At 47.2% G+C, this 22,464-nt stretch overlaps 1 protein-coding gene across 5 annotated transcripts in view; it reads left to right on the top strand.

Moving 5' to 3' along the window:
* Nucleotides 1-264: 264 nt before the first annotated feature.
* The window catches only part of ulk4 (unc-51 like kinase 4), a 75,244-nt gene continuing 53,044 nt past the window's right edge, over nucleotides 265-22,464 (top strand). For 2 of the 5 annotated variants that reach the window (XM_047028416.1, XM_047028453.1), the window contains exons 1-22: nucleotides 265-343; nucleotides 753-895; nucleotides 992-1,091; nucleotides 1,288-1,427; nucleotides 1,604-1,763; nucleotides 1,960-2,061; nucleotides 2,177-2,260; nucleotides 2,400-2,475; nucleotides 2,628-2,711; nucleotides 3,131-3,288; nucleotides 3,557-3,626; nucleotides 4,269-4,341; nucleotides 4,718-4,822; nucleotides 4,929-4,989; nucleotides 5,238-5,467; nucleotides 6,711-6,757; nucleotides 7,392-7,470; nucleotides 11,157-11,264; nucleotides 12,951-13,034; nucleotides 19,035-19,196; nucleotides 19,389-19,571; nucleotides 21,288-21,415. In XM_047028416.1, coding sequence (XP_046884372.1) covers nucleotides 758-895; nucleotides 992-1,091; nucleotides 1,288-1,427; nucleotides 1,604-1,763; nucleotides 1,960-2,061; nucleotides 2,177-2,260; nucleotides 2,400-2,475; nucleotides 2,628-2,711; nucleotides 3,131-3,288; nucleotides 3,557-3,626; nucleotides 4,269-4,341; nucleotides 4,718-4,822; nucleotides 4,929-4,989; nucleotides 5,238-5,467; nucleotides 6,711-6,757; nucleotides 7,392-7,470; nucleotides 11,157-11,264; nucleotides 12,951-13,034; nucleotides 19,035-19,196; nucleotides 19,389-19,571; nucleotides 21,288-21,415 — 2,372 coding nt within the window. In that variant the 5' untranslated portion in view covers nucleotides 265-343; nucleotides 753-757. The other 3 variants (XM_047028434.1, XM_047028425.1, XM_047028442.1) reach the window with 3 other exon arrangements.

The raw sequence follows: 22,464 nt of genomic DNA, 5'->3' as shown, positions 1-22,464 counted from the left end.
TTTTAAGGCATGATTGATTAAATACGTTGACAAATCTGCAGGTACGCGTGTGTCTTGTATCCTAGCAACTGAAGAATAACCCATTAAGAGGTATTTTAAATGAAAAACTTGTTTAAAAAAAGTTTGGACTTTATAAACACGTGCCCAATTCAGACACATAAGTGTAAATATATTTCAGAATTGTAAACATAGTAATATTATTTATCGTGAAAATGTCGGAAATTTGAATACATTACGTCACGAGGTGTACTTGCTTCCCCTAAACATGGAATGGAACAACCCAAAATTGTTTCCGGTAACAGTTAGAGCGCGTTTATTGTTAAGAAGTTTGTGAATTTTCGAGGTACAGTTGAGCTAACCTGACGTTTATTGAAGCAATTTCAGTATGCCATAATTATACTGTTTGAATAACATTAGCGCTACATCACGTCTATTAATTGTTGCATGCTGCCAAACTGTTAGCTATATTGTTTCTTAGTTTTTCAAAAACGTATTTCATTCATTGCTTCCATTCGGGCACTACTAGACTGTGCCCAGTAAGTAGACAATGTTGTGCTAGCTAGTTGTGCTAACAAACCCAGCTACGTCGTAAGGCTTGCTTTCTAACAAGTTAAGCAGTTTTTCCATGTATTTTTTTTTACATCACTTTAAGAATAAGCTTTAATGCTAGAATAATCCAGTTACAGCACATTGTGTAAGTATGTTGTTGACAAAAATACCAGATATACCTTCATTCTTCCATTGCACTACAGATCAGATGGAGAATTTCGTGTTGTATGAGGAGATAGGAACAGGCAGCAAGTCAGTGGTGTATAAAGGACGGAGGAAAGGCAGCATCAAATTCGTAGCCATCATCTGCAGTGACAAGTCGAAAAGGCCTGAAATCACCAACCATGTAAGAATCAACAGCATGTTTTACAAAGTTGTCACGTTGGACTCAACTCAACTTAGCAATCAACTTTCAACTGAGCTCATCCTGGCTATTTCTTAGGTACGACTGACCCACGATATCAAACATGAGAATGTGGTGACCTTCTATGAGTGGTATGAAACCAGCAACCATCTGTGGCTGGTGGTGGAGTTGTGTACAGGTGAGATACAGAGGGGTCATCATGATTATGATACCTAAAATCAAACATCTTTAGGTCATGGTGCGCCCATAAACCACATATTGTTCCATGGGTATTGACAGTGTTTAGGCATGTGGAGTCTTAGACCAGGGTCTTTAACGATTCAGAAATACTTGATGAGAATGTTGCATTTGCTCCTGATTGCTTTGTGCTGTAGGGGGCTCTTTGGAGTCAGTCATCAGCCAGGATGAGTGTCTGTCAGAGGAGGTGGTCCGGGAGTTTGCCATTGACCTGGTCAAAGGCCTCAGACACCTCCATGATGCTGGCATTGTCTTCTCTGACCTCACCCCCTCCAAGGTGCACTATAGAGATTGTCCAGATCATTTCAGAGGCTCTTGGTACAGTACAGTCTATGATCTGTCTGCTCACCGTCATGTACTCATTCATGTATCACATACAGTCTTATCAAATCGACTAAAAACAGTATTCAGATAAAAATGTACTTTGGTTAAAAATCCAGTGATTCTCTCCAGATCTTGTTGGATGGACCAGGGACGTTGAAGCTGTCTAACCTCGTCCTGTCGAAAGCAGAAGGAGAGAACCTGGAGGAGTTCTTTGCCCTGGTTTCCTCTCAGGAGGCGGGAGGAGAAGGCCAGGAGAACACCAGCAGGAACATCAAGAATAGAACACAAGGCAAGGTCATCACTTCACTCTCCAGGTGTCTTTCAGCTGACACTTGTATCAGGCACTTGTACTTGTAGAATGTACATTAGGCTGAGCTCATTTACGCTCCATAATGCTGTGAGACTGGAAAGCAATGCTTATGTTAGAATTGACTGAGGACAGTAGGTATAAGGTATCGTCTCAGCTAAGAGCTGTGTCTCTGCAGGTTCTCCTCTGTTCAGTGCTCCAGAGGTAGTGAAGGGAGGAGAAACTACTGTCAGTAGTGACCTGTGGGCTTTGGGCTGTATCCTTTACAACATGTATTCAGGTACCAAACCACACACACACACACACACACACAACACAACCAGATCTGTTTATCTTCTCTGTGTTTGATATGTTCATATTCTTAGATATGTTTGACTATAATGTGTGCATCTCAGGAAAGCCGCCGTTCTACTCCGAGTCTTTCCCTGAGCTGATTGAGAAGATTCTACATGATGATACTCCATCTCCAAGACAACCGGGTAGAGTGATAATCCATATATATATATATATATATATATATATATATATATATTTCTATAGTATATATATATATATTTATATAGTATATTATTATAATATTCTTCATCACATGGCCAAAATGTGTTTTGTTCTCCAAAGGGTCTGCCTCAAGCACGCCTAGTAAGGAGTTCCAAAGCCTTCTCAAAGGTCTGCTCCAGAAAGATCCACAGAAGAGGTGAGCCTTTCACAATCAAGCTACCTGAGTCAATGAACAGAAACCATTTCATGAACATTAGACATCAAATCTTCCCTTTGCCTACAAAGTTTGGATTGGAAAAGCTCTAACTGCTCTGCGTTGTTTTTTCACTGGGATTGTGCTCCAACCAGAATGAGCTGGCCTCAGGTTGTGGCTCACCCCTTCTGGACAGGAGCTCTCACTGAGGAGGAGAGAGAGGCCTCCATCTGCTCCAGGTGGAGTTGGTGTTCAACAGTATCAGATTTGCATTGTGACAATCCTAATCAATTTCCTTTTGTCCACCACCAGACATGTATAATAATACTGTGAACCAGTGAGGCTTCCTAACAGGAGGCTAACTCCTTCCACCTCCTGCCGACATGCACCATTTCCACCTATTGTAGTTCCCAGAACAAGAACACAATGTTTTGCTGGGTCTTTTGTACTTGAAATATGCAAGGGGGGGCACTCACAGATACTGGACTGCGTATTAGGGTCACAGGGACCATTTCCATGCACTGAGTCGTACATGCTGATTAATTCAAAGCCATGAAAATCGTCAGGTCCCTGTCTTGGGACTTATCCACATGTGCTGATGTTCTGGGTAACTGAAGCCTGATCTGGTAACGGATCCTTGACCCATGTGTTTTGTCAGCATGGAGAGAGAGGAGGATGGGCTGCACCCCCCCAGCCAGCCGGCAGAAGCCAGACCAGCCTCAGGGACCCTCCCGAGACAGGGTTGGCCAGGGACCACAGTGGCAGCTGGTGTTGACGAACCAGTTGTCATGCACCCCAATAAGTCCTTTCGATTAGGTAATGCTTTCAGTGAGGGCTGGGGGCTGGATGGGGGCAGGGTGGGTCCGTGGAGACACGTTGTGTTGCACGTAACCCATAATACATACTACGGCTGTGCTGTACATTGGGTGCGTGTGCGTGTGTGTAATATGAGATGATTGTCAGTTGAACATGAGGCCAACGTGGTTCGGGTGGCCTCCTTCAGAAGGGAGCATATGCCTCGTCATCAGACACCACGCATTTCAGGTATCGGCATCATGGTGGTTTGTTGTTCTCTCCCGTCCAGACAATGTACCAGAGCTCAGACCTAAGAGTGCGCTGGATGGAGACGCCAGAGAATCCATCTTCCTGCTCAGGTGCTTTTTCTGTCCCATTTCTTTTTGTGCCCAGTTGCTAAAGCATCAGTCAAGCAGAATATCTTATATTAACATATTTTTGATATTCTATTGAATTCGAAAATGGAGCTGACCCCCCCAAAAACTATGTAAGGATCAATATCGGGAGATAACATACACATATTCATGTATTCTTATATTTTCATGAATCCATTCTACAGATACAAATGTGAAAGAGAAGTAAACATTCTTATCTTCAAGAGCCCACACTTACTACTATCTAATACTAAGGGCTACACCATTGTAGATATGATCAAACAGCATCAATCATTTCCACATTTCTGTTTAGAAGTATGGCCATAATATGACAGGTACTTGACTATATGGTAGGCAGTTATCTCTAAATCCATGTTGCCTTAGCTTTCAGTTTGAGTGCAACTTGAAAACGAAAGTGATCTGTAGTGACAAGACGATGAACTTTTAAACCATGCAATAAAAAATTAATGAATACAATCTGTAAACTGGTTAAACCATTAAAATAGAGGCCCTTATACTTTAGCTAGAAATCTATTCAAAATTCAGGTCAGGTCAAAATTCAGGTCAAAAAGTCTTTATGGTAATTGTCATGGTAAATCAGTATATCTATTTGTTGATATCCAACAGTTCCCGTCCAACTCCAAGAATGAGTTGTACTGCCAGAGACACAACTAGCAACGCACGAAGTTGCTTAACTCAGGTGAGTGCAACATAGATTAGATAAGAGATAAGATCTGTGTTTGATCTCTGAGGTCTCTAAGATGTATGTTTTACCGTGATATCTTAACAGTCAGAAATACACAGACTGACCCGATGTCAAGTTGTTACGGGAAATGTTACGCTCAGGCACGTCTGTTTTAGGATCATGTTCCGCCCTCTGTTGTTTTGATGGTGAAGTACAACCACCATTTATTTATCCAAAACCTTAATTGGGCATTCCGATACTTTGTGTCGCACACATCTCCCCTACAAGTTTCTGAGTCACCCAGTATCTGAAGTAAGTTCATATGAAAGTATAAAAGGACTATAACCACTTGTTCTACATCATTAAACCAGCCCTGTCCCTAACCCCCCAGGATAGCCTACTGCTTAGTGGCATGGGTGACATCACTTCCTGTATCAAGGAGCTGGTCCACACTGAGGCTGACCTTACCGTGACCCCTATTATGGACAACCCCAAGGTGTGTGTGTGTGAATAAGGCCTAAAAACACATATTTGGATGTGTTTGCGTGTACGCACTCTTTTCTGACACAGCGTGTAAAACACTGGAGAACTATTTTCCACAGATTCTGAAAAGTGCCCCAGTGCGATACGACCCCAAGACTCTGTGTGTCCCAGCACACTCAGGTAAGGCCTTCTAAATCGGCTCAGTGGTTGCAATCCTAATTTGTCCCTGTCCACTGGAGGCCTCCGATGGAACATCTGTTGCCATTCATAAAGGAGCCGATGTGAGATACACACACACACACACACACATCTTCCTCCCACAAGCAGGGGTCCGCCGCCTGCGGACACATCATTACATTTTCTCTTTCCTCCCTTATCCTCTCTCATCTCCCCTTATCTGTTCTCTTTTCTCCCTTGCCCCTCTGCAGTGGAGAAGCTGGTGTCCATGAGTCCCGACGACTGGTCAGCTTTCCTGCAGCAGCTGTGTGCCTGTCTGGAACCCTCCCAGCAGGCCCACCTCAAGCCCTGCCCGGCCCCTCCGCCTGTGCCGCCTCCAGCCCTGCCGGCCTCCACCCGCTCCAGACTCAACCTGCTGTGCTACCTCTGCTCCGTGGCTGCACACCGGGCCATCGCCACCCGCCTCATCAACTCCAAACTGGTGAGGGATTCAAGTGGAAGACTTTCAGCCTTCGATTCTCAAGGTTGAACACACACACACACTCTCACACACACACAGTGGGCACCACTGGTCAGACTAATCAGAGTGTGTTGAAATACTACTGTGTCCGATTGAATTCTTAGACGCCTTTGTCATTCTCTTGGCCGAAAGCCTTACTGTACAAAGGGATGGTGCAGGAAGTAGGAAGCACAATGACTGTCCTATTTCCTGTGGAAGTGAACAGACTGTCACTTCCTGTGCTTTAATCAGCAAGCCTTCACCGGTCATGTAACACAATACAATACAACAGCCACTCCCCACGTCTGCACAAACTATGTGGAGGTTGTTGTCAGGACCAAGTTGCCCCACAGCTGATGGATGGTTATATTTTTCAAACACGTTGTTTACTTCAAATACAAGTATAAATAATGTATTTCATCTGTATTATTGACCTAGGTCTGATGCTATTATTAAATACATTTATATGTTGGTAGATTTGTTTTGTTGGGAGATTCAACACTCTTATTACATTATTGACTCTAGAAAGTCAAGCTTTAGAGAGAAGTAGAAAACTGACTTAAACAGCTTTCAAAAATAAGATTAAGACTGGAAAATGTAAATATGTCTTCTGATCATTATAAATCAGTTCGATTTTAAAACAAGTCCCACAAAATATTCATATCCAACCACTAGATGGACCCCTAGATACATTTGAACAGATGTGAACAGAAATGCTAATACTTTTACGAATATGATTTCAACTTAGAGAAATAGACCTTACACTAAATAAATTGTTGTATTAACTAATTTACTGTAGAATGCTCTTTCTGCATAGCAGTTAAGGTCTTTTTAGACAGAATGTGATTGTGCAGAGTGTGCCCCACGCTCGCCGGCAGGTTCAGCTCACAACTGCCTAGGAGTTCACAACTGCCTAGGAGTTCACATCTGACTAGGAGTTCACAACTGTCTAGGAGTTCAGCTCACGACTGACTAGGAGTTCAGCTCACGACTGACTAGTGGCTTTCAGGGCGCGATGGTGCCGTTGTCGCGTTATGTCTGAAAGGGCCTTTACACTTGCTACCAAACTGTCAAACTATGCTGTGTGGTCTGTTTGGCTGCTCCACCTTAGTGAGCCAGTGGGGCTGTGGGACAGCTGGACTAGATGCCACAGCCGCACCACGGTGGTGTCCAGTGACCAGTGTTGACCAGGGTGTCCTTGTCCTTCTCTTCCCCTGTGCCCCAGTTCCCAGTGCTGACCCAACAGCTGAGACTGGCTCCTAACTGGGATGTGTGAGTATGCACTAACCTCTACCCGGCACCAGGACGCTATATAGGATAAGGTCCAAAAAGCTGAGATTGTCTTCTAACCAAGAAATATCCATTTCAATAGTTATTGAAAAAGGTAGAACCAAAAATATAATATGTTTTTTCAATGATCACAAGCCCCTCAACCGTGAAGGCAATTACAGGATTGATCTTAACACAGCATCGTTTCAATTTCATACACTTACGCAATTGACAAATTCTAACATGTAGGAACTGTTGAGACGACGCGAGTCGAAAGAAAATCCCCTCTCTCCGTGTCACCGTTGACAGTGCGCTGGACGGGGCTCACCCGGTGGCCGTCTGACTGCAAAGGCCTTGCGATTCCCTGTCGACATGCTGCATGGGGCAATCGGCCTGGCATTCTCACTCTTAGGATCCTCCCAAGGCTCATGTGTGGAAGGAATGTGTAGCATGCACTTCACTTCACCAGCCTACTGTGGCCCTGTGCTGTGAAATGCCGACGTCTGAGAGGACATGCCTCCGATCACGTAGTCACTCGGACAGACGACAGGATGTTGGAGGGGTTGAGCTTTATAACACGTTGGCAGCGTGGGCCATTGCATGATGTCATTATTGTGTGTGGGTGCGTGTGTTTCAGGAGAACCAAGGTGATGAGGGTTCTGGGTCTCCTGGCCCTACACTGCACCGACCTTTCAGAGGAGACCCCGGTCACTGAGGTTGGTTCATATCGCATAACCCAACACACACACACACACCGTTTTCCAGTCTACCAGGCTGCGATACCAGGAAGCTCCACCAGGTATCAGTAGAAGTCAGTGGTCGTGTCGCAGCCGGCTCCAATCACCATCCCCCCCCCCCCCCCCCGAACAGCCTCACCGAGCCCATCAAAGATACACACCAACACGCGCGCGCGCGCACATACAAAGACATCACGCTTAATCATTTCAAACCCAGGTTTCTATTTGATGTGAAATCTGGCTCCTCTCGCCCTTGATCCACGGCTTTGTGGTGGTTTTGTCGCGGCGTTCTTTTCACGGCTTCCGTTCTGGCGGAAAGCTAAACACCTCGCCAGCGATGGAGGGGGAAGAGGCTGGAAAGCGCCACAAAATGGCCGACAAAGGCTGAGTAGAGGTGTCTGGCATTGTGGTGGAGAGCGCGGCTTTCGATGTGTGTGCGCGAAACGTAGCGGCGAGTGTGTGTGTATGGCGCCGGTGGAGGGTACGTCGGTCGCGTTGTAGAACGCGTGGGTGTGTGCGCACGCGGTGCGAGCGGGTTTATGGCGCCGTGACTTCCCCCTCAGTCGGCGCTGGGTCCTCCCCTTGCCCCCCCGGGCAGAGCCAGCTTAGCTAGCTTGTGTTGGTGTGTGTGTGTGTGTTTCTATGTTCTGGGTGTTTTGGATGTTTTTCCGTGTGTTTCTGCGGTCTCCACAGGGGGGCTGTGTTTGAGGGTCGGCTGCAGTCATGGCGATTTGAGTTCCAGGGCGGGGGGCTTTGTTCCCCAGATAGGAGGGGGTGGTTGGGGGTGTGGGGGATTCAGAGACGCTCCACCTTTATGTGTCCCTGTCCATTGCACCGGTCCGCCATGATGGTCAAACTCTCCCTCTCTCCGTTCTCTTGTTCACTCTCCAGCGCGACTGCAGTGTCCGTTCTGTTTGACGCAGAACTAAAGGACCACTGCTTTAATGAATCGTAATCCCAATTGTAGGTATTGCCGCGCTGTTATAAATACAGGCACTCTTTTAGATCTATCCCTCTGTAGATATGCATCTCTCGCTCCCTCTCTCTGTCTCTCTCTCTCTCTCGCTCCCTCTCTCTCTCCTGGCAGGAGCAGGGCTTCCCAGTGCCACCAGCCCACATTTGCAGGTTCTCCTCACTTCGACTGCCCGGCGGCCACAACGCGCACGCCCTCCTCGAGCCGGGGTTAGACTTTCCGAATCCACGAGTTTTGGAGGGTCTGCGCGGGGGGTGCGGACACGAATGTGCTCACCAGAGGGTGTACGTGTGGATCCAAACGGCTCGGATAGCTGGCGCGCCCCTTCGCTCTGCGATCCACTGCGCGTGTTTGGAACGTGTCCTCCGAGCGGAGGTCCTCAGAGCTACTCATCGTCATCAGGGTCCGCGGCTGCTTACGGACGCGTCTCTTTGGAGTACGTCCTGCGAGGTTCTGCACGACCCTCCGCACCACACCCCCCTCGCTAACGAATCCGCGCCAACAAGCGTGCTACTTGTCAAGCGGACTGGGCGTCAATAGCATCAGCCCAGAGCCAGCGACCTTGTGTTCCATTGGTAATCCACGAGAGTGACCACAGGCTGCCGTGTGCAGCCAAGGCTCTGGGGTCAGCTGTGTCCTCTTGTCCCAAGTTCCTGCATCAAAGCCCGGCCCTTCTCCACACACGGCCGGCCCATTGATCTGAACTCTCCTCATCGCGGCAGGTCACGTCCAGTCAATGTCTAGCTGGTATTATTAGCCCTCCCCACACTCCCTCCCTCTATCCCCCTTTCCCTCCCTCTTTCCCGTTCTCTGTCCATCCCTCAATAAGACGTTGCTTCGTCCTATCGGGCGGCCGAGTCTCCATGGGCCGATGATGACGTCACCAAACTAGCATCCCTGTCAGCACCCAGTCATAAGTTCCGACTTGCTAGATACTCTGACGAGGACAACCAAAAATACCGATTTTTTTCCCTCCACGAATGCCGGGAATTTACTCCGGTGTTATTGTCTGGTTGGAGTTCAGCCTAATACACTCGCCTTGGTTGCTTCCAAAGGGATTTCACGTTGTCTTGACTAACTAGTCCTTGTCTGAATCGTGCAGATGAGCCGGGAAATGCTGGGTGGCCTTCGCCCGCCGCCTCTCCTTATGCGAGGCTGTGTGCGTGTGTGCTTGTTGTGTGTGCATCTGCGTGCGTGCGTGTGTATTGAGGGTACAGTGCGGGGAAAGATAATGATGCGTTTGGGGGAAATGGCCGTGTGGTGTGGCTCCAAGTTTGGTGCGTTTGTTGTCTTGAACGGCGGATCATCTCCACTCAGCAGCGCAGAGAGAGAGGGAGCCTCCTGCCAAGGCGGCGAGGCTCGCATCAAAACGCGCCCGCAAACATCTGTTTCCATCTGTTGCCCGCAGTCATCATTTATGCTGTTTAGCGGGTGCAGGCTCGTGCAGTCAGGCAGGCGGACAGACAGACGAGAGAGGCAGGCGGAGGACAGGCTAGCACGTACGCAAGAGGCAGGAGGAATGGCGAGTGGCAGAGGCAGAAAGACAGACACTTACCGAGGCAGAGGACAGGAAATGGGCCGAATGAGAAGCGGAGAGAAAGGCAGTTAGAAATGGTAAACAGGTAAAGAGGCTGGGTGGCAGACTTTGCAAGCAGGCAGCTCAGAGGCAGGGAGGCAGCTCAGAGGCAGGGAGGCAGCTCAGAGGCAGGGAGGCAGCTCAGAGGCAGGGAGGCAGCTCAGAGGCTGGGAGGCAGCTCAGAGGCAGGGAAACAGCAAGGCAGCTCAGAGGCAGGGAGGTAACACCGAGGCATGGAGGCAGCACAGAGATGGAAGGAGGCAGCTCAGAGGCAGGCAGGCAGGCAGGCAGGGGATTAACACAGGCACCCTGCTGGGAGAGGGAGCTGCTGCAGAAGCGACCGTCACATCCTCGCCACATCACACCCTCTGGAGGAGGAGAGATGGGGAAATGCTCATTTCAGAAGCAATCTGTGTATATGTGTGTGAGTGTGCCAGTGTGTGCGCCCTTGCATATAGGGGCATATGGGGGTGTGCGCGCACATAGATAACGTGTGAGTGTGTGCCCACGTACCGCAGGTGCGTGCGTGTGTGTGTGCCCACGGTGGGTGTGTGTAGAGGAGGCGTTCCGCAGCTGTCTTAGTGTGTGTTTGGGGGAGTGGTGTTTGGTGGCGTCTGAGAGCGAGCGGCTACAGTTTCGCAGGAGTCCGTGAGAGCGGGTGTGTCGATACGCGTCTGTTTGTCTCGGCCATGAGGTGATTACTTCCAGGATTCTTCGAGAGCTATAATGACGCATCGCGCGCTAATCCTCACGAGCCTCTCTCTCTTTTTGTTCAAACCTCAGCCAGCCAACATGCTCATTCCATACACTGAAAAACCAATGTAACCCATCCTTACGTTGTGTTGCTGGGTGTCAAATCAGGATGCAGTTAAACAACGTAGAGGCCTGTTTCACCTCACCTAGCATTGATGGTGCTGTTTCGCTCACACAATACCCATCCAGTCAACATCATATCCAAAACGAATGTTCATGTGAATAGTTCATAGTACATGCAGCCCATTAGACATGACTAGACATGCACAGTTCTAGCCATACAGTATTAAACAGTGCAAGACATACAGTGGTTATTTCCCTGCTTTTCAAATGGATTGTATGTGCCACTCTCCCCCTCTCCAGGCGGTAGCTATGTTCACCGAGCTGATCCGAGAGAACTTCCGGAACAGCAAGCTGAAGCAGTGTCTGCTCCCACCACTAGGGGAGCTGCTCTATCTCATCGCCAGCCAGGTAGGCACAGCCAACTGCCCCGTGCGTTACCTCAGCGCTCGCCAATAACGTCCACTTACTGCCGTGTCGAGATACAGAGGGCTTCTGTTGGCTATTTGGTTGTTTTTTCAATAAGGTTTGTCTGATCTCCCAGAGCTTCTGGAGTCTTCCAGAAGTTCTGGAAGACTCAGGAGAAGGGCATTTGGTTCTGGGTTGAGATATTTCCGGATGTTTCCGGAGAATTCTCATCCCACTTTGAGCTGTGCGTTTGGCCTGGGTTTACCGAGCAACACAAAAACACTGGCGCGCACGCATGTGTTGATGGTTTCTTTACACGCATGTACAGTCACACACGCATGCACTGTTTACACACGGACACACACATGCACAAAGTGAATTGATTTCAGCTCAATATCTAATTGGCAGGAGATTACAAAGTGCTCTTTCTCCACATGGCTTATTTCCACTGAAACAATTTTTAGATGCTTTTGCTATCTCTACCACAACATGCAAATACACACTTTTGTGGTACTCTTTATGTCATTGATGCACATAAATCAATGACCAACGATTACCAATACCGCTGTCTCAATACCCGTGGAATTACAGAGAATGTTTAGTTTTCACTCGGTCCTGTCTAATCCCTATTTGGAGGTTGGAGCACAGGAGCAGTGTTGAAACACACGTGATTGATTTTTCTTTGCGTTCGAGGCCAGCGTAGATCTGTGTAGCGTGAACAAAGCAGCAGTCTGAAACGCGTCGGAACGTTCTGCTACAGTGGTACACAATCACAGACCCAGACTTTGTTAACACATAAACAATTCACCAGTTGGCCTAGACCCCAGAGGCCTTGGTATGAACAGGTTGTGTGAATAAAACCTTGTCTTTCTTAAGTTTATCTTTGCTCCTTCAGATCAATGCTGCACAGTGCAAGATATGCAATAAAGAAAGTTCGACATTCATGTCCTGAAAAACAAATAACAATAAAAATACATGTATAAAAAATGTCGAGAAACGGGAATAGTGAGACAGTTAACCTGAATGATTTACTTCCAGAAGTATTATATGTGCAACTTTAGATCCATGCTGGTACAAGTGATATGGTCTGTTGTACTGCCTCCCATTCTCCAACCCCTATTTTACCGTATACATGTACCGTGATCCATATTCCCCAGCCGAGTCCTTCAATTGACGTTTGGGAGTACATTGTTGTGTTTATTTAGCCTAATTACGATCACTGTTGCTTTGTTTTGCTCTAATTGTTCCCCCAATGTGCTGTGCAGCTGTACAGAGCTCCGTATGACTAACAGCTTCCTCCCTCTCTCTCCTCCCTGTCCTCCCCTCCTCTGTGTTTTTACCCTCACCCCTCTCTCTTCCTCTCTCTGTTGCCCTCATTTGCTCTCTCTCTCTCTCTCTCTCTCTCTCTCTCTCTCTCTCTCTCTCTCTCTCTCTCTCTCCCCCCCTACTCTTCCTCTCCTCCCATCTTCTCTTCCTCCCTCCCCATCTCCCCCTTTTTTCCTCCCATTGCCCTTCCCTCTCCTCCTTCACGCCCTCTCTCGCCTCACTCACCTCCTCCTCCCTCAACATCCCTCACCCCTCTCCTCTTCACCTCGCCTCGCTTTCTTCTCGTCCCGTCGTCCTCCTCGCATCCCCCCGTTCCCCCATTTCCCTTCCCATTCCTCCCCCCCCCCCCCCCCCCCCTTGTAGGAGGAGAAGAAAGAGCACCCAGGAGGATTGTGGGTCGTTCCCGCTGCCTCCTACACTGTGTTAATGAGGTGCCTTCGGGAAGGGGTAAGTCTGCACACTGCAAGCTCCGTGCTCAGCGGGTAGTGTGTATGTGTGTGTGAGAGTGTGTCTGTGTGTTAGCGGGTTGGGGGGGGGGGGGGGGGTTCTCTCCGTGCAGTAATGATACCGCCGTTGCGGCGGCTGCTGGAAGGCCTACAGGCATTGTTTGCCAGCCTGCAAGTCAAGGGCATGCAGCACAGCGAACCTCTGTCACAAACACCTGCATCAAACACAGCCCCTCAGCACTTCCCCGGTCTGACCTCTGCGGCAATTAGGGCCCCGTAGACGCGCGCGCGCACACACACACACACACACATAAACACACACGTAGATACAGAGGCACCATTGTGCAAGTCACAGAGACAAGTGAGTCTGCCAGGCAGGACTGGTGTGTACAGCTCAACTGCCTCCGTGCCTCATGTCTTTATTTGGCTAATTGCTAAACTGAGTTTGTTTTTTTTTGTCTCGCCGAATCAGAGATGCTTTTCCTCCTCCAGGGGGGGTGTTGGGTCTGCACTGTATGTTGATAGTATTCATGAGCCAAAGTTCATTAGCCAGGCTTTAGACTGGGCTGCTCCTACCCGTGTGGAGCTAATTGATTATGGAGATTGGCACATGGGGGAATTATGGGTGGGTGGGGGGGTGTTGTCGTTGTGTGCCGGGACAAACAAGAAGAATCTGTGGAATGTAGGCTACTGTAGTCCAGCACAATTGGGGAAAATAGCGTTAGCATAAAAACTTGGGGGAGAGGGAGTTTCGTGTGTGTGTGTGTGTGCCGTGTGTGTTTGTGCCATGACTGACACAGTAGCTGAGATGAGCTGGACTGCTAATTATCAGTTACGAGTGATGAGAAAACTGACTGACAACACAGGGTATTCCCGGAGGAACAGCCGTACCCTGTGCATCTCTATGCACACACACAAACACACCCACAGCAAAACACGAACGTAAAACGTGGGAACGTGGGAGTTTCTCCTGCTTTTGATTGGCTAGCGCTAGATTCTGTGATTCCTTCGACACATTTATGTAAACAAGAACATATGGCAATTAGGATCAACACCATAGCAACCATATAGGGGGTGTTCATGTTATATTTATGGGGGGCTGTGAATTCTATTCCCTTCCATCTAATTACAACTTGGCTGTCATTCCATGTCCTATAAATATCTATATATAGATGGATATATATATGTATATCTTTTTTTCTTTTTTTTTCACGGCTGAATTGAGAGTGGATGTGTTGTTTCTTGGTGTGATCGGAGCTGTGATCGGAGCTGTGATGGTCGCCGGTGCGCGCCAGAGGGTCACAGCCGACGGTGGGGCTCAGACCCCCTGAGTGAGATGTCAGAGAGGAGCATGGGGTCCTGTTGAGGGCAGTCCCTCACACACACACACACACACACACACTGCCAGGAGGCACCAGGCATGGGGGTGGGGTGTGAAAACATGGGGGAGGCAGCTTTAAGGGGATGGGGCAGAGAGAGGGGGAGAGAGAGATGGAGATGTTCGAGGTGGAAAGAGAGGGACTGAGAGTAGGCGGGGGGGTTGGGGGGGTGGGAGAGAGACTGTGTTGTGAACAGTAGGTGCGTGAGAAAGAGGGAGGGAGGGGTGGAGGCAGAGAGACTGTGTGTGTGAACAGTAGGTGCGTGAGAAAGAGGGAGGGAGGGGTGGAGGCAGAGAGACTGTGTGTGTGAACAGTAGGTGCGTGAGAAAGAGGGAGGGAGGGAGGGGTGGAGGCAGAGAGCGACAGAGAGCTTTCCAGGCCAGACTCGAGCGGCTGGAAATTATTTATGAGTGTGAAGATGATGTTGGCACTGGCCGGGATGAAAGGTATGTGTGAGAACAGAGGCTGGGGTGTGTGTGCGCGCGTGTGTGTGTGTGTGTGTACCCGGCAGAGAAACAAACCAAGGGGACACCGCCCCCCTACCCCCTGGGCATCATGCCTTCACAGACAGACACACACACACTCTCACACACATTCGACAACCCCTCTGCGCTCTTGCTCGCTGATCCAGGCCTATTAAACATTTATCAGCGAGCTGACACACACACACACACACAATCACACGCGCTACAGGAACAGAGAGTGTTCCGCTCCTCTCCGGCAGGCTCAGCCTAATCCTCCTCAGTAGCTGTGTGACCTCGGGATATCCAGGATTAATAACCAGCTACTGGACATCACACCTCCACTGAATTATGCACAGCATACATACAGTATGGTCTGGAATCGAGATAACGCCCTGTGCAGTGCTACACACGGCATTCCAATAACCTACACGCACACACAGCACCTACTGCGTTAGGATTGTGTAATGCAGGACCTTATATTTCTCCTTGAATATAGCGGAAAATGCTGATTCGATGATAAACAGGGGTAACACGCGTATACATTGACACACACACACACACACACACACTCTGAAGCTCAGTGAGGAGAGGCCGGTGTGTGCGACTGCAGTGTTGTGTGCTGCGGAGCGTTCGTCTGTTCCAGGTGCTGCTCCTTCTGAAGGACCTTAATTACCGTCTGGCTCCTGTTGCTGCTGGAGGGGAACCACAACATCCTCACCGCCCGGCCCTGGACTGTTTGCAGAGCTCTCTCAAACACACACACACAGAGAACAGACACACAGAACCGAGACACAGCCACACGCATCCACACGCACGCAACAGAGACCCACGCACAGATCAGAGGTGCACACACACACACGAGTCAACACACTAATCTTGTTGAGGCGCCGCACAACCTCTGATGTACTGCTTTCTTCTCTGTACTGTGCTGTTGGTCCCTCAGGTGTGCAGACGAAGAGCATTACTGTGAAGACCGTGATTTAAAACAGGCAGTTTGGACTTTGTTTCATGTTGAATTATTGCTCTTGTTTGAACCTGTTTCTCTTCAAGCTGAACCAGTGAATTGGCCCACATGAATGGAGCTGGAGTTAGTCGTTGTGGCCTAGTCATGGCTCGGGCTGACGACTTTGTGGTACCTGAGCTAGCGCGGGTACAACTGATAGGCCAGTGTGCTAGAGGAAGATTGCGCCAGTCAGTGAAGCTGTGTTCTTGACTGAGAGTTTTCACTTAGTTTGTTTGGTTCTTGTTGTTGTGAGAGAGGTTCAAATGTATTCTTCTACACGCCTCTAGCTGTGAGGCAGGCCTTAGTGGTGAAGTACCTCAGAAAAATAAAAAAAAAGTGTGTTTTTAAACGCCTGGCTTTCCTTGTGCCGGGATTTAGGATCGTCGGCGTAGGAGAGGAACCTTAAGGCTGCTGTGTGGAATTTGATTTTGATTTTTTTCTCCTGGTTGGTACTCCCTGACTGGAATTTTCCGTCTGTGAAATGTTGGCTGCTACTGACTCGCCCTCCAGCACTGTGTCAATCACTGGCTGTGTCCTCCTACTCAGCTAGCCTCTCAACCAGTCTATAGACTGGTACTCTACACCGTAACGTTACACCACACTATACTACACTACACCACGCTATACCACACTGCACTTCAATACACCATGCTATACCACACTACACTGCAGTATACTACACTGCACAACTCCTCATAATACCGCACAACACTACCCTACTTATGTTCAAGGCAGAGGTGATTCATCATCATAATTGCAGGCTTTCCAGACTAGGTTTGTGCATTGCAGATCTCATGGTGGACTTTTACAAGTGTCCACCCCTCTCCACATGGGCTCCAATTCCCCCACTGACCGCTACTATAGCCAGTGTGTTAAAGCTGTTCAAGCTGGATGTTTTTGTTTGAGGACACATTTTTAATTGATATTACATTTAAATATATCTTCATAGCGCCGGCATGCCTAATTCAGAAGCGTACAACGCCTGCAGTCAAGTTGAGAAAGAGTGGTTCCATGATGTAACACAGAGAAATACAGATAATAAAGTGGCAAAATAACTTTTTACAGTGGAGGTTTTCATTCTATAAAAAACTCCACAGAAATACCTTATCATATCGAATGCCTTGACAACTCATTCTCACTTAATATTTCATGTTTTGTCCTCCTTTAAGTCAGGCAAGTCTTTGTAGCGGGGTGTGGCGATTAATAATAAAGGATCAGTTTAACGGGTTATTACCTTGATATTACTTGTGGCAAATCAGGTTCAAATGCTATTAACAAATGCTGTATTAAAGCAAAATGAACTCCAGTTCCAATTAGAAGAAATAAATAGTCTTAAAGAAAGGCAGAAAATAGGGGTTTGGATCAAGAACCGAGTTGAGTCTAGGATTGATCTAAATAAATTTTATCAGATGCAGTCAATAATCAATGTCCTTTCAAAATCATAAACATAGCTCACGTCAATGCTCGGGGAGAAGAGGGCGTTAAGACTCGTTTCATTTGATCAGAGTTGATCAATGTGAGGCCTCAGCCTCTTTTGATTGTGCGAGAGGCTAAAGAAGATCTTGAAGAAGGAGGAATAGCCAAAGTTTTGCGATGTAGGTGAGACCGAGTCTGCGTGATGCTTGTTGGAGTCTACAACCAGAATTCCAGTTTAGAATGCATTGGGAAACAGTCCTGAAAACCCATGTTATAGTCTATCCTTACAGTTTTTTGGGGGAAACTTAGGTTAGCAGTGTGCTTTGGTGAGATCCTTTTGTATTCAAATGCACTTACAGCACTATCGTCTCGGAATACTGTAGAATAGATGGACTCAAAGATGTGTTATCATCTCAGAGTCTTTCTAGAGTGCAGGAAGTGTCCTGTGCCTGAGGTCAGAAGATGAGCGGTCAAGAGCAAAGCGGGGCCATCGTGTCTCCCCCTCTCATTCACGGCTACTGTAGGTGTGATAGTCTCTCAGCTCTCTTCACTTCATTCAGTGGAGAAGTGTGTTGTTGTTTGGAAGGCCTGCCGAGGCAGCAGTGAGTGGGAGATCTGGTGACTGGAGTCAGGCCGTCTGGATGATCCTTTGAAGCTCCGTGGGAGAGATGAGCAAGCTGTATCACGCAGAGTGTGTGTGTGTGTGTGGGGGGGGGGGGTATTCCCCCTGTTCGTTCCTTTGTATAGCCAATTGGTGCGGTGTCAAGATTACACTGAATGTTCAAGAATGCTGATTGTGTACAGAAGATCAGACAATGGTCAGACAATAATTTTTTATTTTCACCAAGCAAACATTCCTCATTCACAAACAACAACTCATAGAGCTGAGTGTAGTGAATCCTGAGGAGCCTTTTGCTTTCAGACTTGACCTTCTGTGTTTTGTACTGAGCTCTGCTTCAGGTATAAAGCCTCTCATATAGTTATCAGTGTACAGAATCGAGCTATGGTTTAGTTATTTTTCTGTTCTGTTTTTATTTGATTCCGTGTGTGTGTGCACGTGTGTGTCGAAGAGTAGAAAGTGGGCTGGTTTAGTGTGAATCAGACCATTGCACACTGGTCAGAGTGTAAGTTTTATGGATTTATTTGAGTTCTGGCAGCACAGGCAACAATAAGGGTTCCAGATGATTGACAGTTGTAACTAGGAATTTCAGGGTGGGAATCGTTGTCCGTGGGTCTGTGTGGTGAAAGCTTTACATGTGGGGTTTTCCTCTATAGCACAAGAGGAACATATTACAACACACAAACTAACACAGGAAAAAGTGCCATAACTAACAGAATATTGGTAGGGTTAAATGGGAAATTAAATACATATTAAGGATATATAGGATTGAACTCAAACTTAGCAGTTTACAAACGTCATATTTTTACCTGGCGTTTCCTTATACAACAACTGAAAGAGTCCAACCCGTGTTCCCAACACCATGATACCACACACAGGGAAAGTGGATTCTTCCGAGGTGAGTGAGTGGGAGAGCAGGTGAACGGGGCCAGCTGGTGATCTAGTGTGAGGAAAGAGGTGAGGAAGGTGCAACCTGGGGTGGGAGAGGACGGAAGGGGGGCTTCACTTTGTAGTCAGTTTGTAGAACAGTGTGTATGCCTGTGTTTTGTTTGTGGATGGATGCTTGTGTGTGTGTGTGTGTGTGTGTGTTTGTAACTCCTGTGAGTGTGTGTTTCATTAGGAGGAACTGGTGGTGAACCACATGGCAGCTAAGATTGTGGAGAATGTGTGTACCACAGTGTCACAGTTGGCTCAGGGCTTCATCACCATGGAGATAGGTCCCATGCTCTGGTACCTGTTCACACACTCCACTGTGGATGCCCTCCGTGTCTGTGCCGTCTCTGTAAGTGTACACACACACACACACACAGACACACACTGATTGACTAAGTATCAGATGTGCAGTGCTTTATGCCGTCGCTATTTTGGGTATTGAACGGACCTTATCAAACCACATAAACTAAACAAACATACAGTCTCTTATGGCAGATTTCTCCAGGTTTCAATTCTCTCCCACCCCCTACCTGCCCCCCAGGCCTTGTGCAGAATCACCCGCCACTCTGTTGGAGTCTTCCAGAGCGTGATCGACAAGGTGGGGCTGCCGGCCGTGCTGGACAGCCTGGTGTTGGGGATTAGCCGAGTGCAGCAGCACCTGCTGACCATGTTGGCTGCCATGCTGTGCTCAGGCACCCACACACACAGGCTGGTGACTGAGAAGGTAAGATGACAACACCGGGTAAAACAAACCCAGGGTGCGCTTTTGCATCCGCTTTCTGGGTTGAATGAAGCCTTTTCGGAAAACTTGTTTACCCATCTTGGAAAGTTTCTGCTTGTCCCAGATTGGCCTTTGTTTGCATCTGATTACCGGGCAAGGTAAATGTTTTTCTGTTTGTTAATGGGGTCTTTGCCTCTTTTCTGCTCTCACCTTGACTTAACAAACATGCCTTTAGTAGTGACAAACAATGGTCCATAAATATTTATTCAATCCTTTAGGAAGCACATTGTTTCAGGGTAACTTTCTGCCAGTTGACAATCACTAGCCTATCTCAGTCAAGTGATTCTGCAAAGTAATGAAATGAAGAATACCCAATTTGTCAGGAAGGAGAGGCTACACTTTCACAACGTGGAGAATCTCTATCTGAAGTGGTAATCAATTGGAAAATTAACTGTGTAAATTGATTTAAGAAGCTACTGTACGCTCCCTTCAAGGTTCTGTGCAATTACCATTGGTAATTTAGTTTGACCTGAATTAATTTACATGTAAATTTCCAATTTAACTCAAGAAAACAAGTCTTTGAGCATACAAAACTTACTGCATCACCTCTGTACCAATTATAAAATGCTATACATTTTACTCTTAATTCCCTTGACAAATGGGAGTCCAGAAAACCCGCTGTTTATTCATGCATTGTCTGGCAGAGAATGTTAATTTCAATGAATCTCTGAGCAACTTTGCTAATTGGGGCAATGAGCTGCAACAATCTTGGAGTGCAGCTTGGAATACTGTTGATGTAATTACAGTTTATGCAGAGAGTCGATGCTTTGGAAATTAATTAACTCACAGACAAACACATGCACACACTTTTCTGTATTTAATCACAGTGTTTTGGTTTGGTCGTTTTTGCCGTCATTTTCTATTTTTACTGATAGTGAAGTTAATCAATTCTACCTAATTTGCTGCCCTGGAAATTCTGTTGAGTCAATTAGTCTATTAACCTTTGGTTTATGATGAGGGTGTGTTTGTGTGTGTGTGCTATTGAGACATTTCCCCTCCAGCACCTACTTGACAAGTGGGAGTGATAACAACAGATTTTGTCTGGACACTTGGATGCTCACTAACAAACTTATGTTAGAATTGTGTAAGCATAGTATAGTTTAACAAACTGTAAGCCTAGTCTCACGTAGTTTAGCATTGTGTAAACCTAGCCTAGCATCTTTTAGACTAATGTATGCCTAGTATAGTTTAGCATAATGTAAGTCTAGCCCAGTCTAATCTCAGCCTAAAGCAGTGTTGTTTATTTCTGGAATGTTGCTGTTGCTGTTAAAGTAAATAGCCAAATTGCTCAGAAATATCATTGTTGCTAATTCCATACATATAATAATATTCATAATTAATTGAAAGACCAACATGTGGGCCTTGTGTCTGACACATGTAGCATTAGCATAGCTTTAACCCAGACAAATTCAGGGATGTCACAGTGAGCATTAAGTAAGCATCACGTAGCAAGGCTGGAGTGCTCCTTGCAAGCATGTACATCTCACCTTAGCTCCCCATTCATCCCCGGTCCACCTGCCTGCTGTAAACCTGCAGTGAAGTGGACAGCATGTACTTCCACCCCCTCGTCCCAGTTGGAATGGAAGGCTGCAGCGAGGAGCATCAATAGTGCCTTAAACTTGTCTGTCAACTCAGTGGAATGTGTGTGTTGTGTTTTAGGAGTTTGTGTTGAAGGTGATGCGTTCCCTGGAGAGCCCTTCTCCAGCTATCAGGGCTAAGGCCTTCCTGGTGCTGCTTCTGGTCCTCCTCAACAACAGAGAGATGCTGCTGCTCTGCTGCAACTCCAGGTACTGTCACTCTCCAGACATGTACCCACTGCCTTGTGCTAGCACGCTGCTTATTACTGCAACTTCACTACAACATACATGTACACACTGCCGTGTGTTAGCTTAATACTTCAAAATACATGTGCACATTCTCATGTACAGTGCATAAAGTTGCTGGAACAATACAACAACATCAGTACAACATACATGTTGCCATTTCTGGGTACTCAGCAGTCAGCACAGTGTATACTGTCATTTTTACATATTCACAATGAAAGGTACACGGTTCACCATGACAGCCATCATGGTTGTATCTAGACTAAACAAATCCATATTTATATACACACTTGTAATTTCCTGATTCCTATATACAATTGGGTTCCACTTTTAGCAGATAGAATAATTGTCCCTATGTGTGGGTTTGATCTCAAATACTCCAGCTGTAAACCTTTGTCCAACTCTTGAAACTCCCGCATCAGCCAGCTTACCTAATCAGAACGCTAGCTGTTGGTTTGGCGGTGGTCTGTAGAGTGTTTCGAAAACACATGGAGCTCTATTACAGAAGTTGTCCACCATTGTGTACAGTAAGTCACGTTTGCCCAGACAGGCTTAACAATGAAAATGTACCGTCGTCAAACCGTGTCCACAGTGGCCCAGAACCAATGTTGGTTTTGTGTAAGAAATGAATAAAACGAGGTCTGTGTAACCACACAGCAAGCAGGTGAAATGGTTTCCTGTCATAAAAGCCTCATGTTTGCTCAGGGTGAAGACAGATCGAATCCAATTTTCATGTCGAGTGAGAGGACTCATCTGTGAGGCCATTGTCTGTGACGGCGATGATGAAAGAGAGGGAAGAGTTCCAGCTTTCCAGTCTCTGTGACTCTAAAGTTCCAGCTTTAATTCAGAGTCACAGAACAGAGGGAGAATTGATGGTTATTGGAGATGTTTTCAGTAGGCGGTAGTTGTCCTCTCTGTCTGCTGGCCAAGAAGTAGGACAGCTTTGTAGTGCAACACTGCTCAGCTCATCCCTCACATGACTTGGGAGCAACCTAATCCCAGCTCTGACTGAC

This window comes from Hypomesus transpacificus, chromosome 2 (assembly GCF_021917145.1).
Source record: "Hypomesus transpacificus isolate Combined female chromosome 2, fHypTra1, whole genome shotgun sequence".
Lineage (NCBI taxonomy): Eukaryota > Metazoa > Chordata > Actinopteri > Osmeriformes > Osmeridae > Hypomesus > Hypomesus transpacificus.
This window is presented reverse-complemented; position numbering and strand designations above follow the sequence as displayed.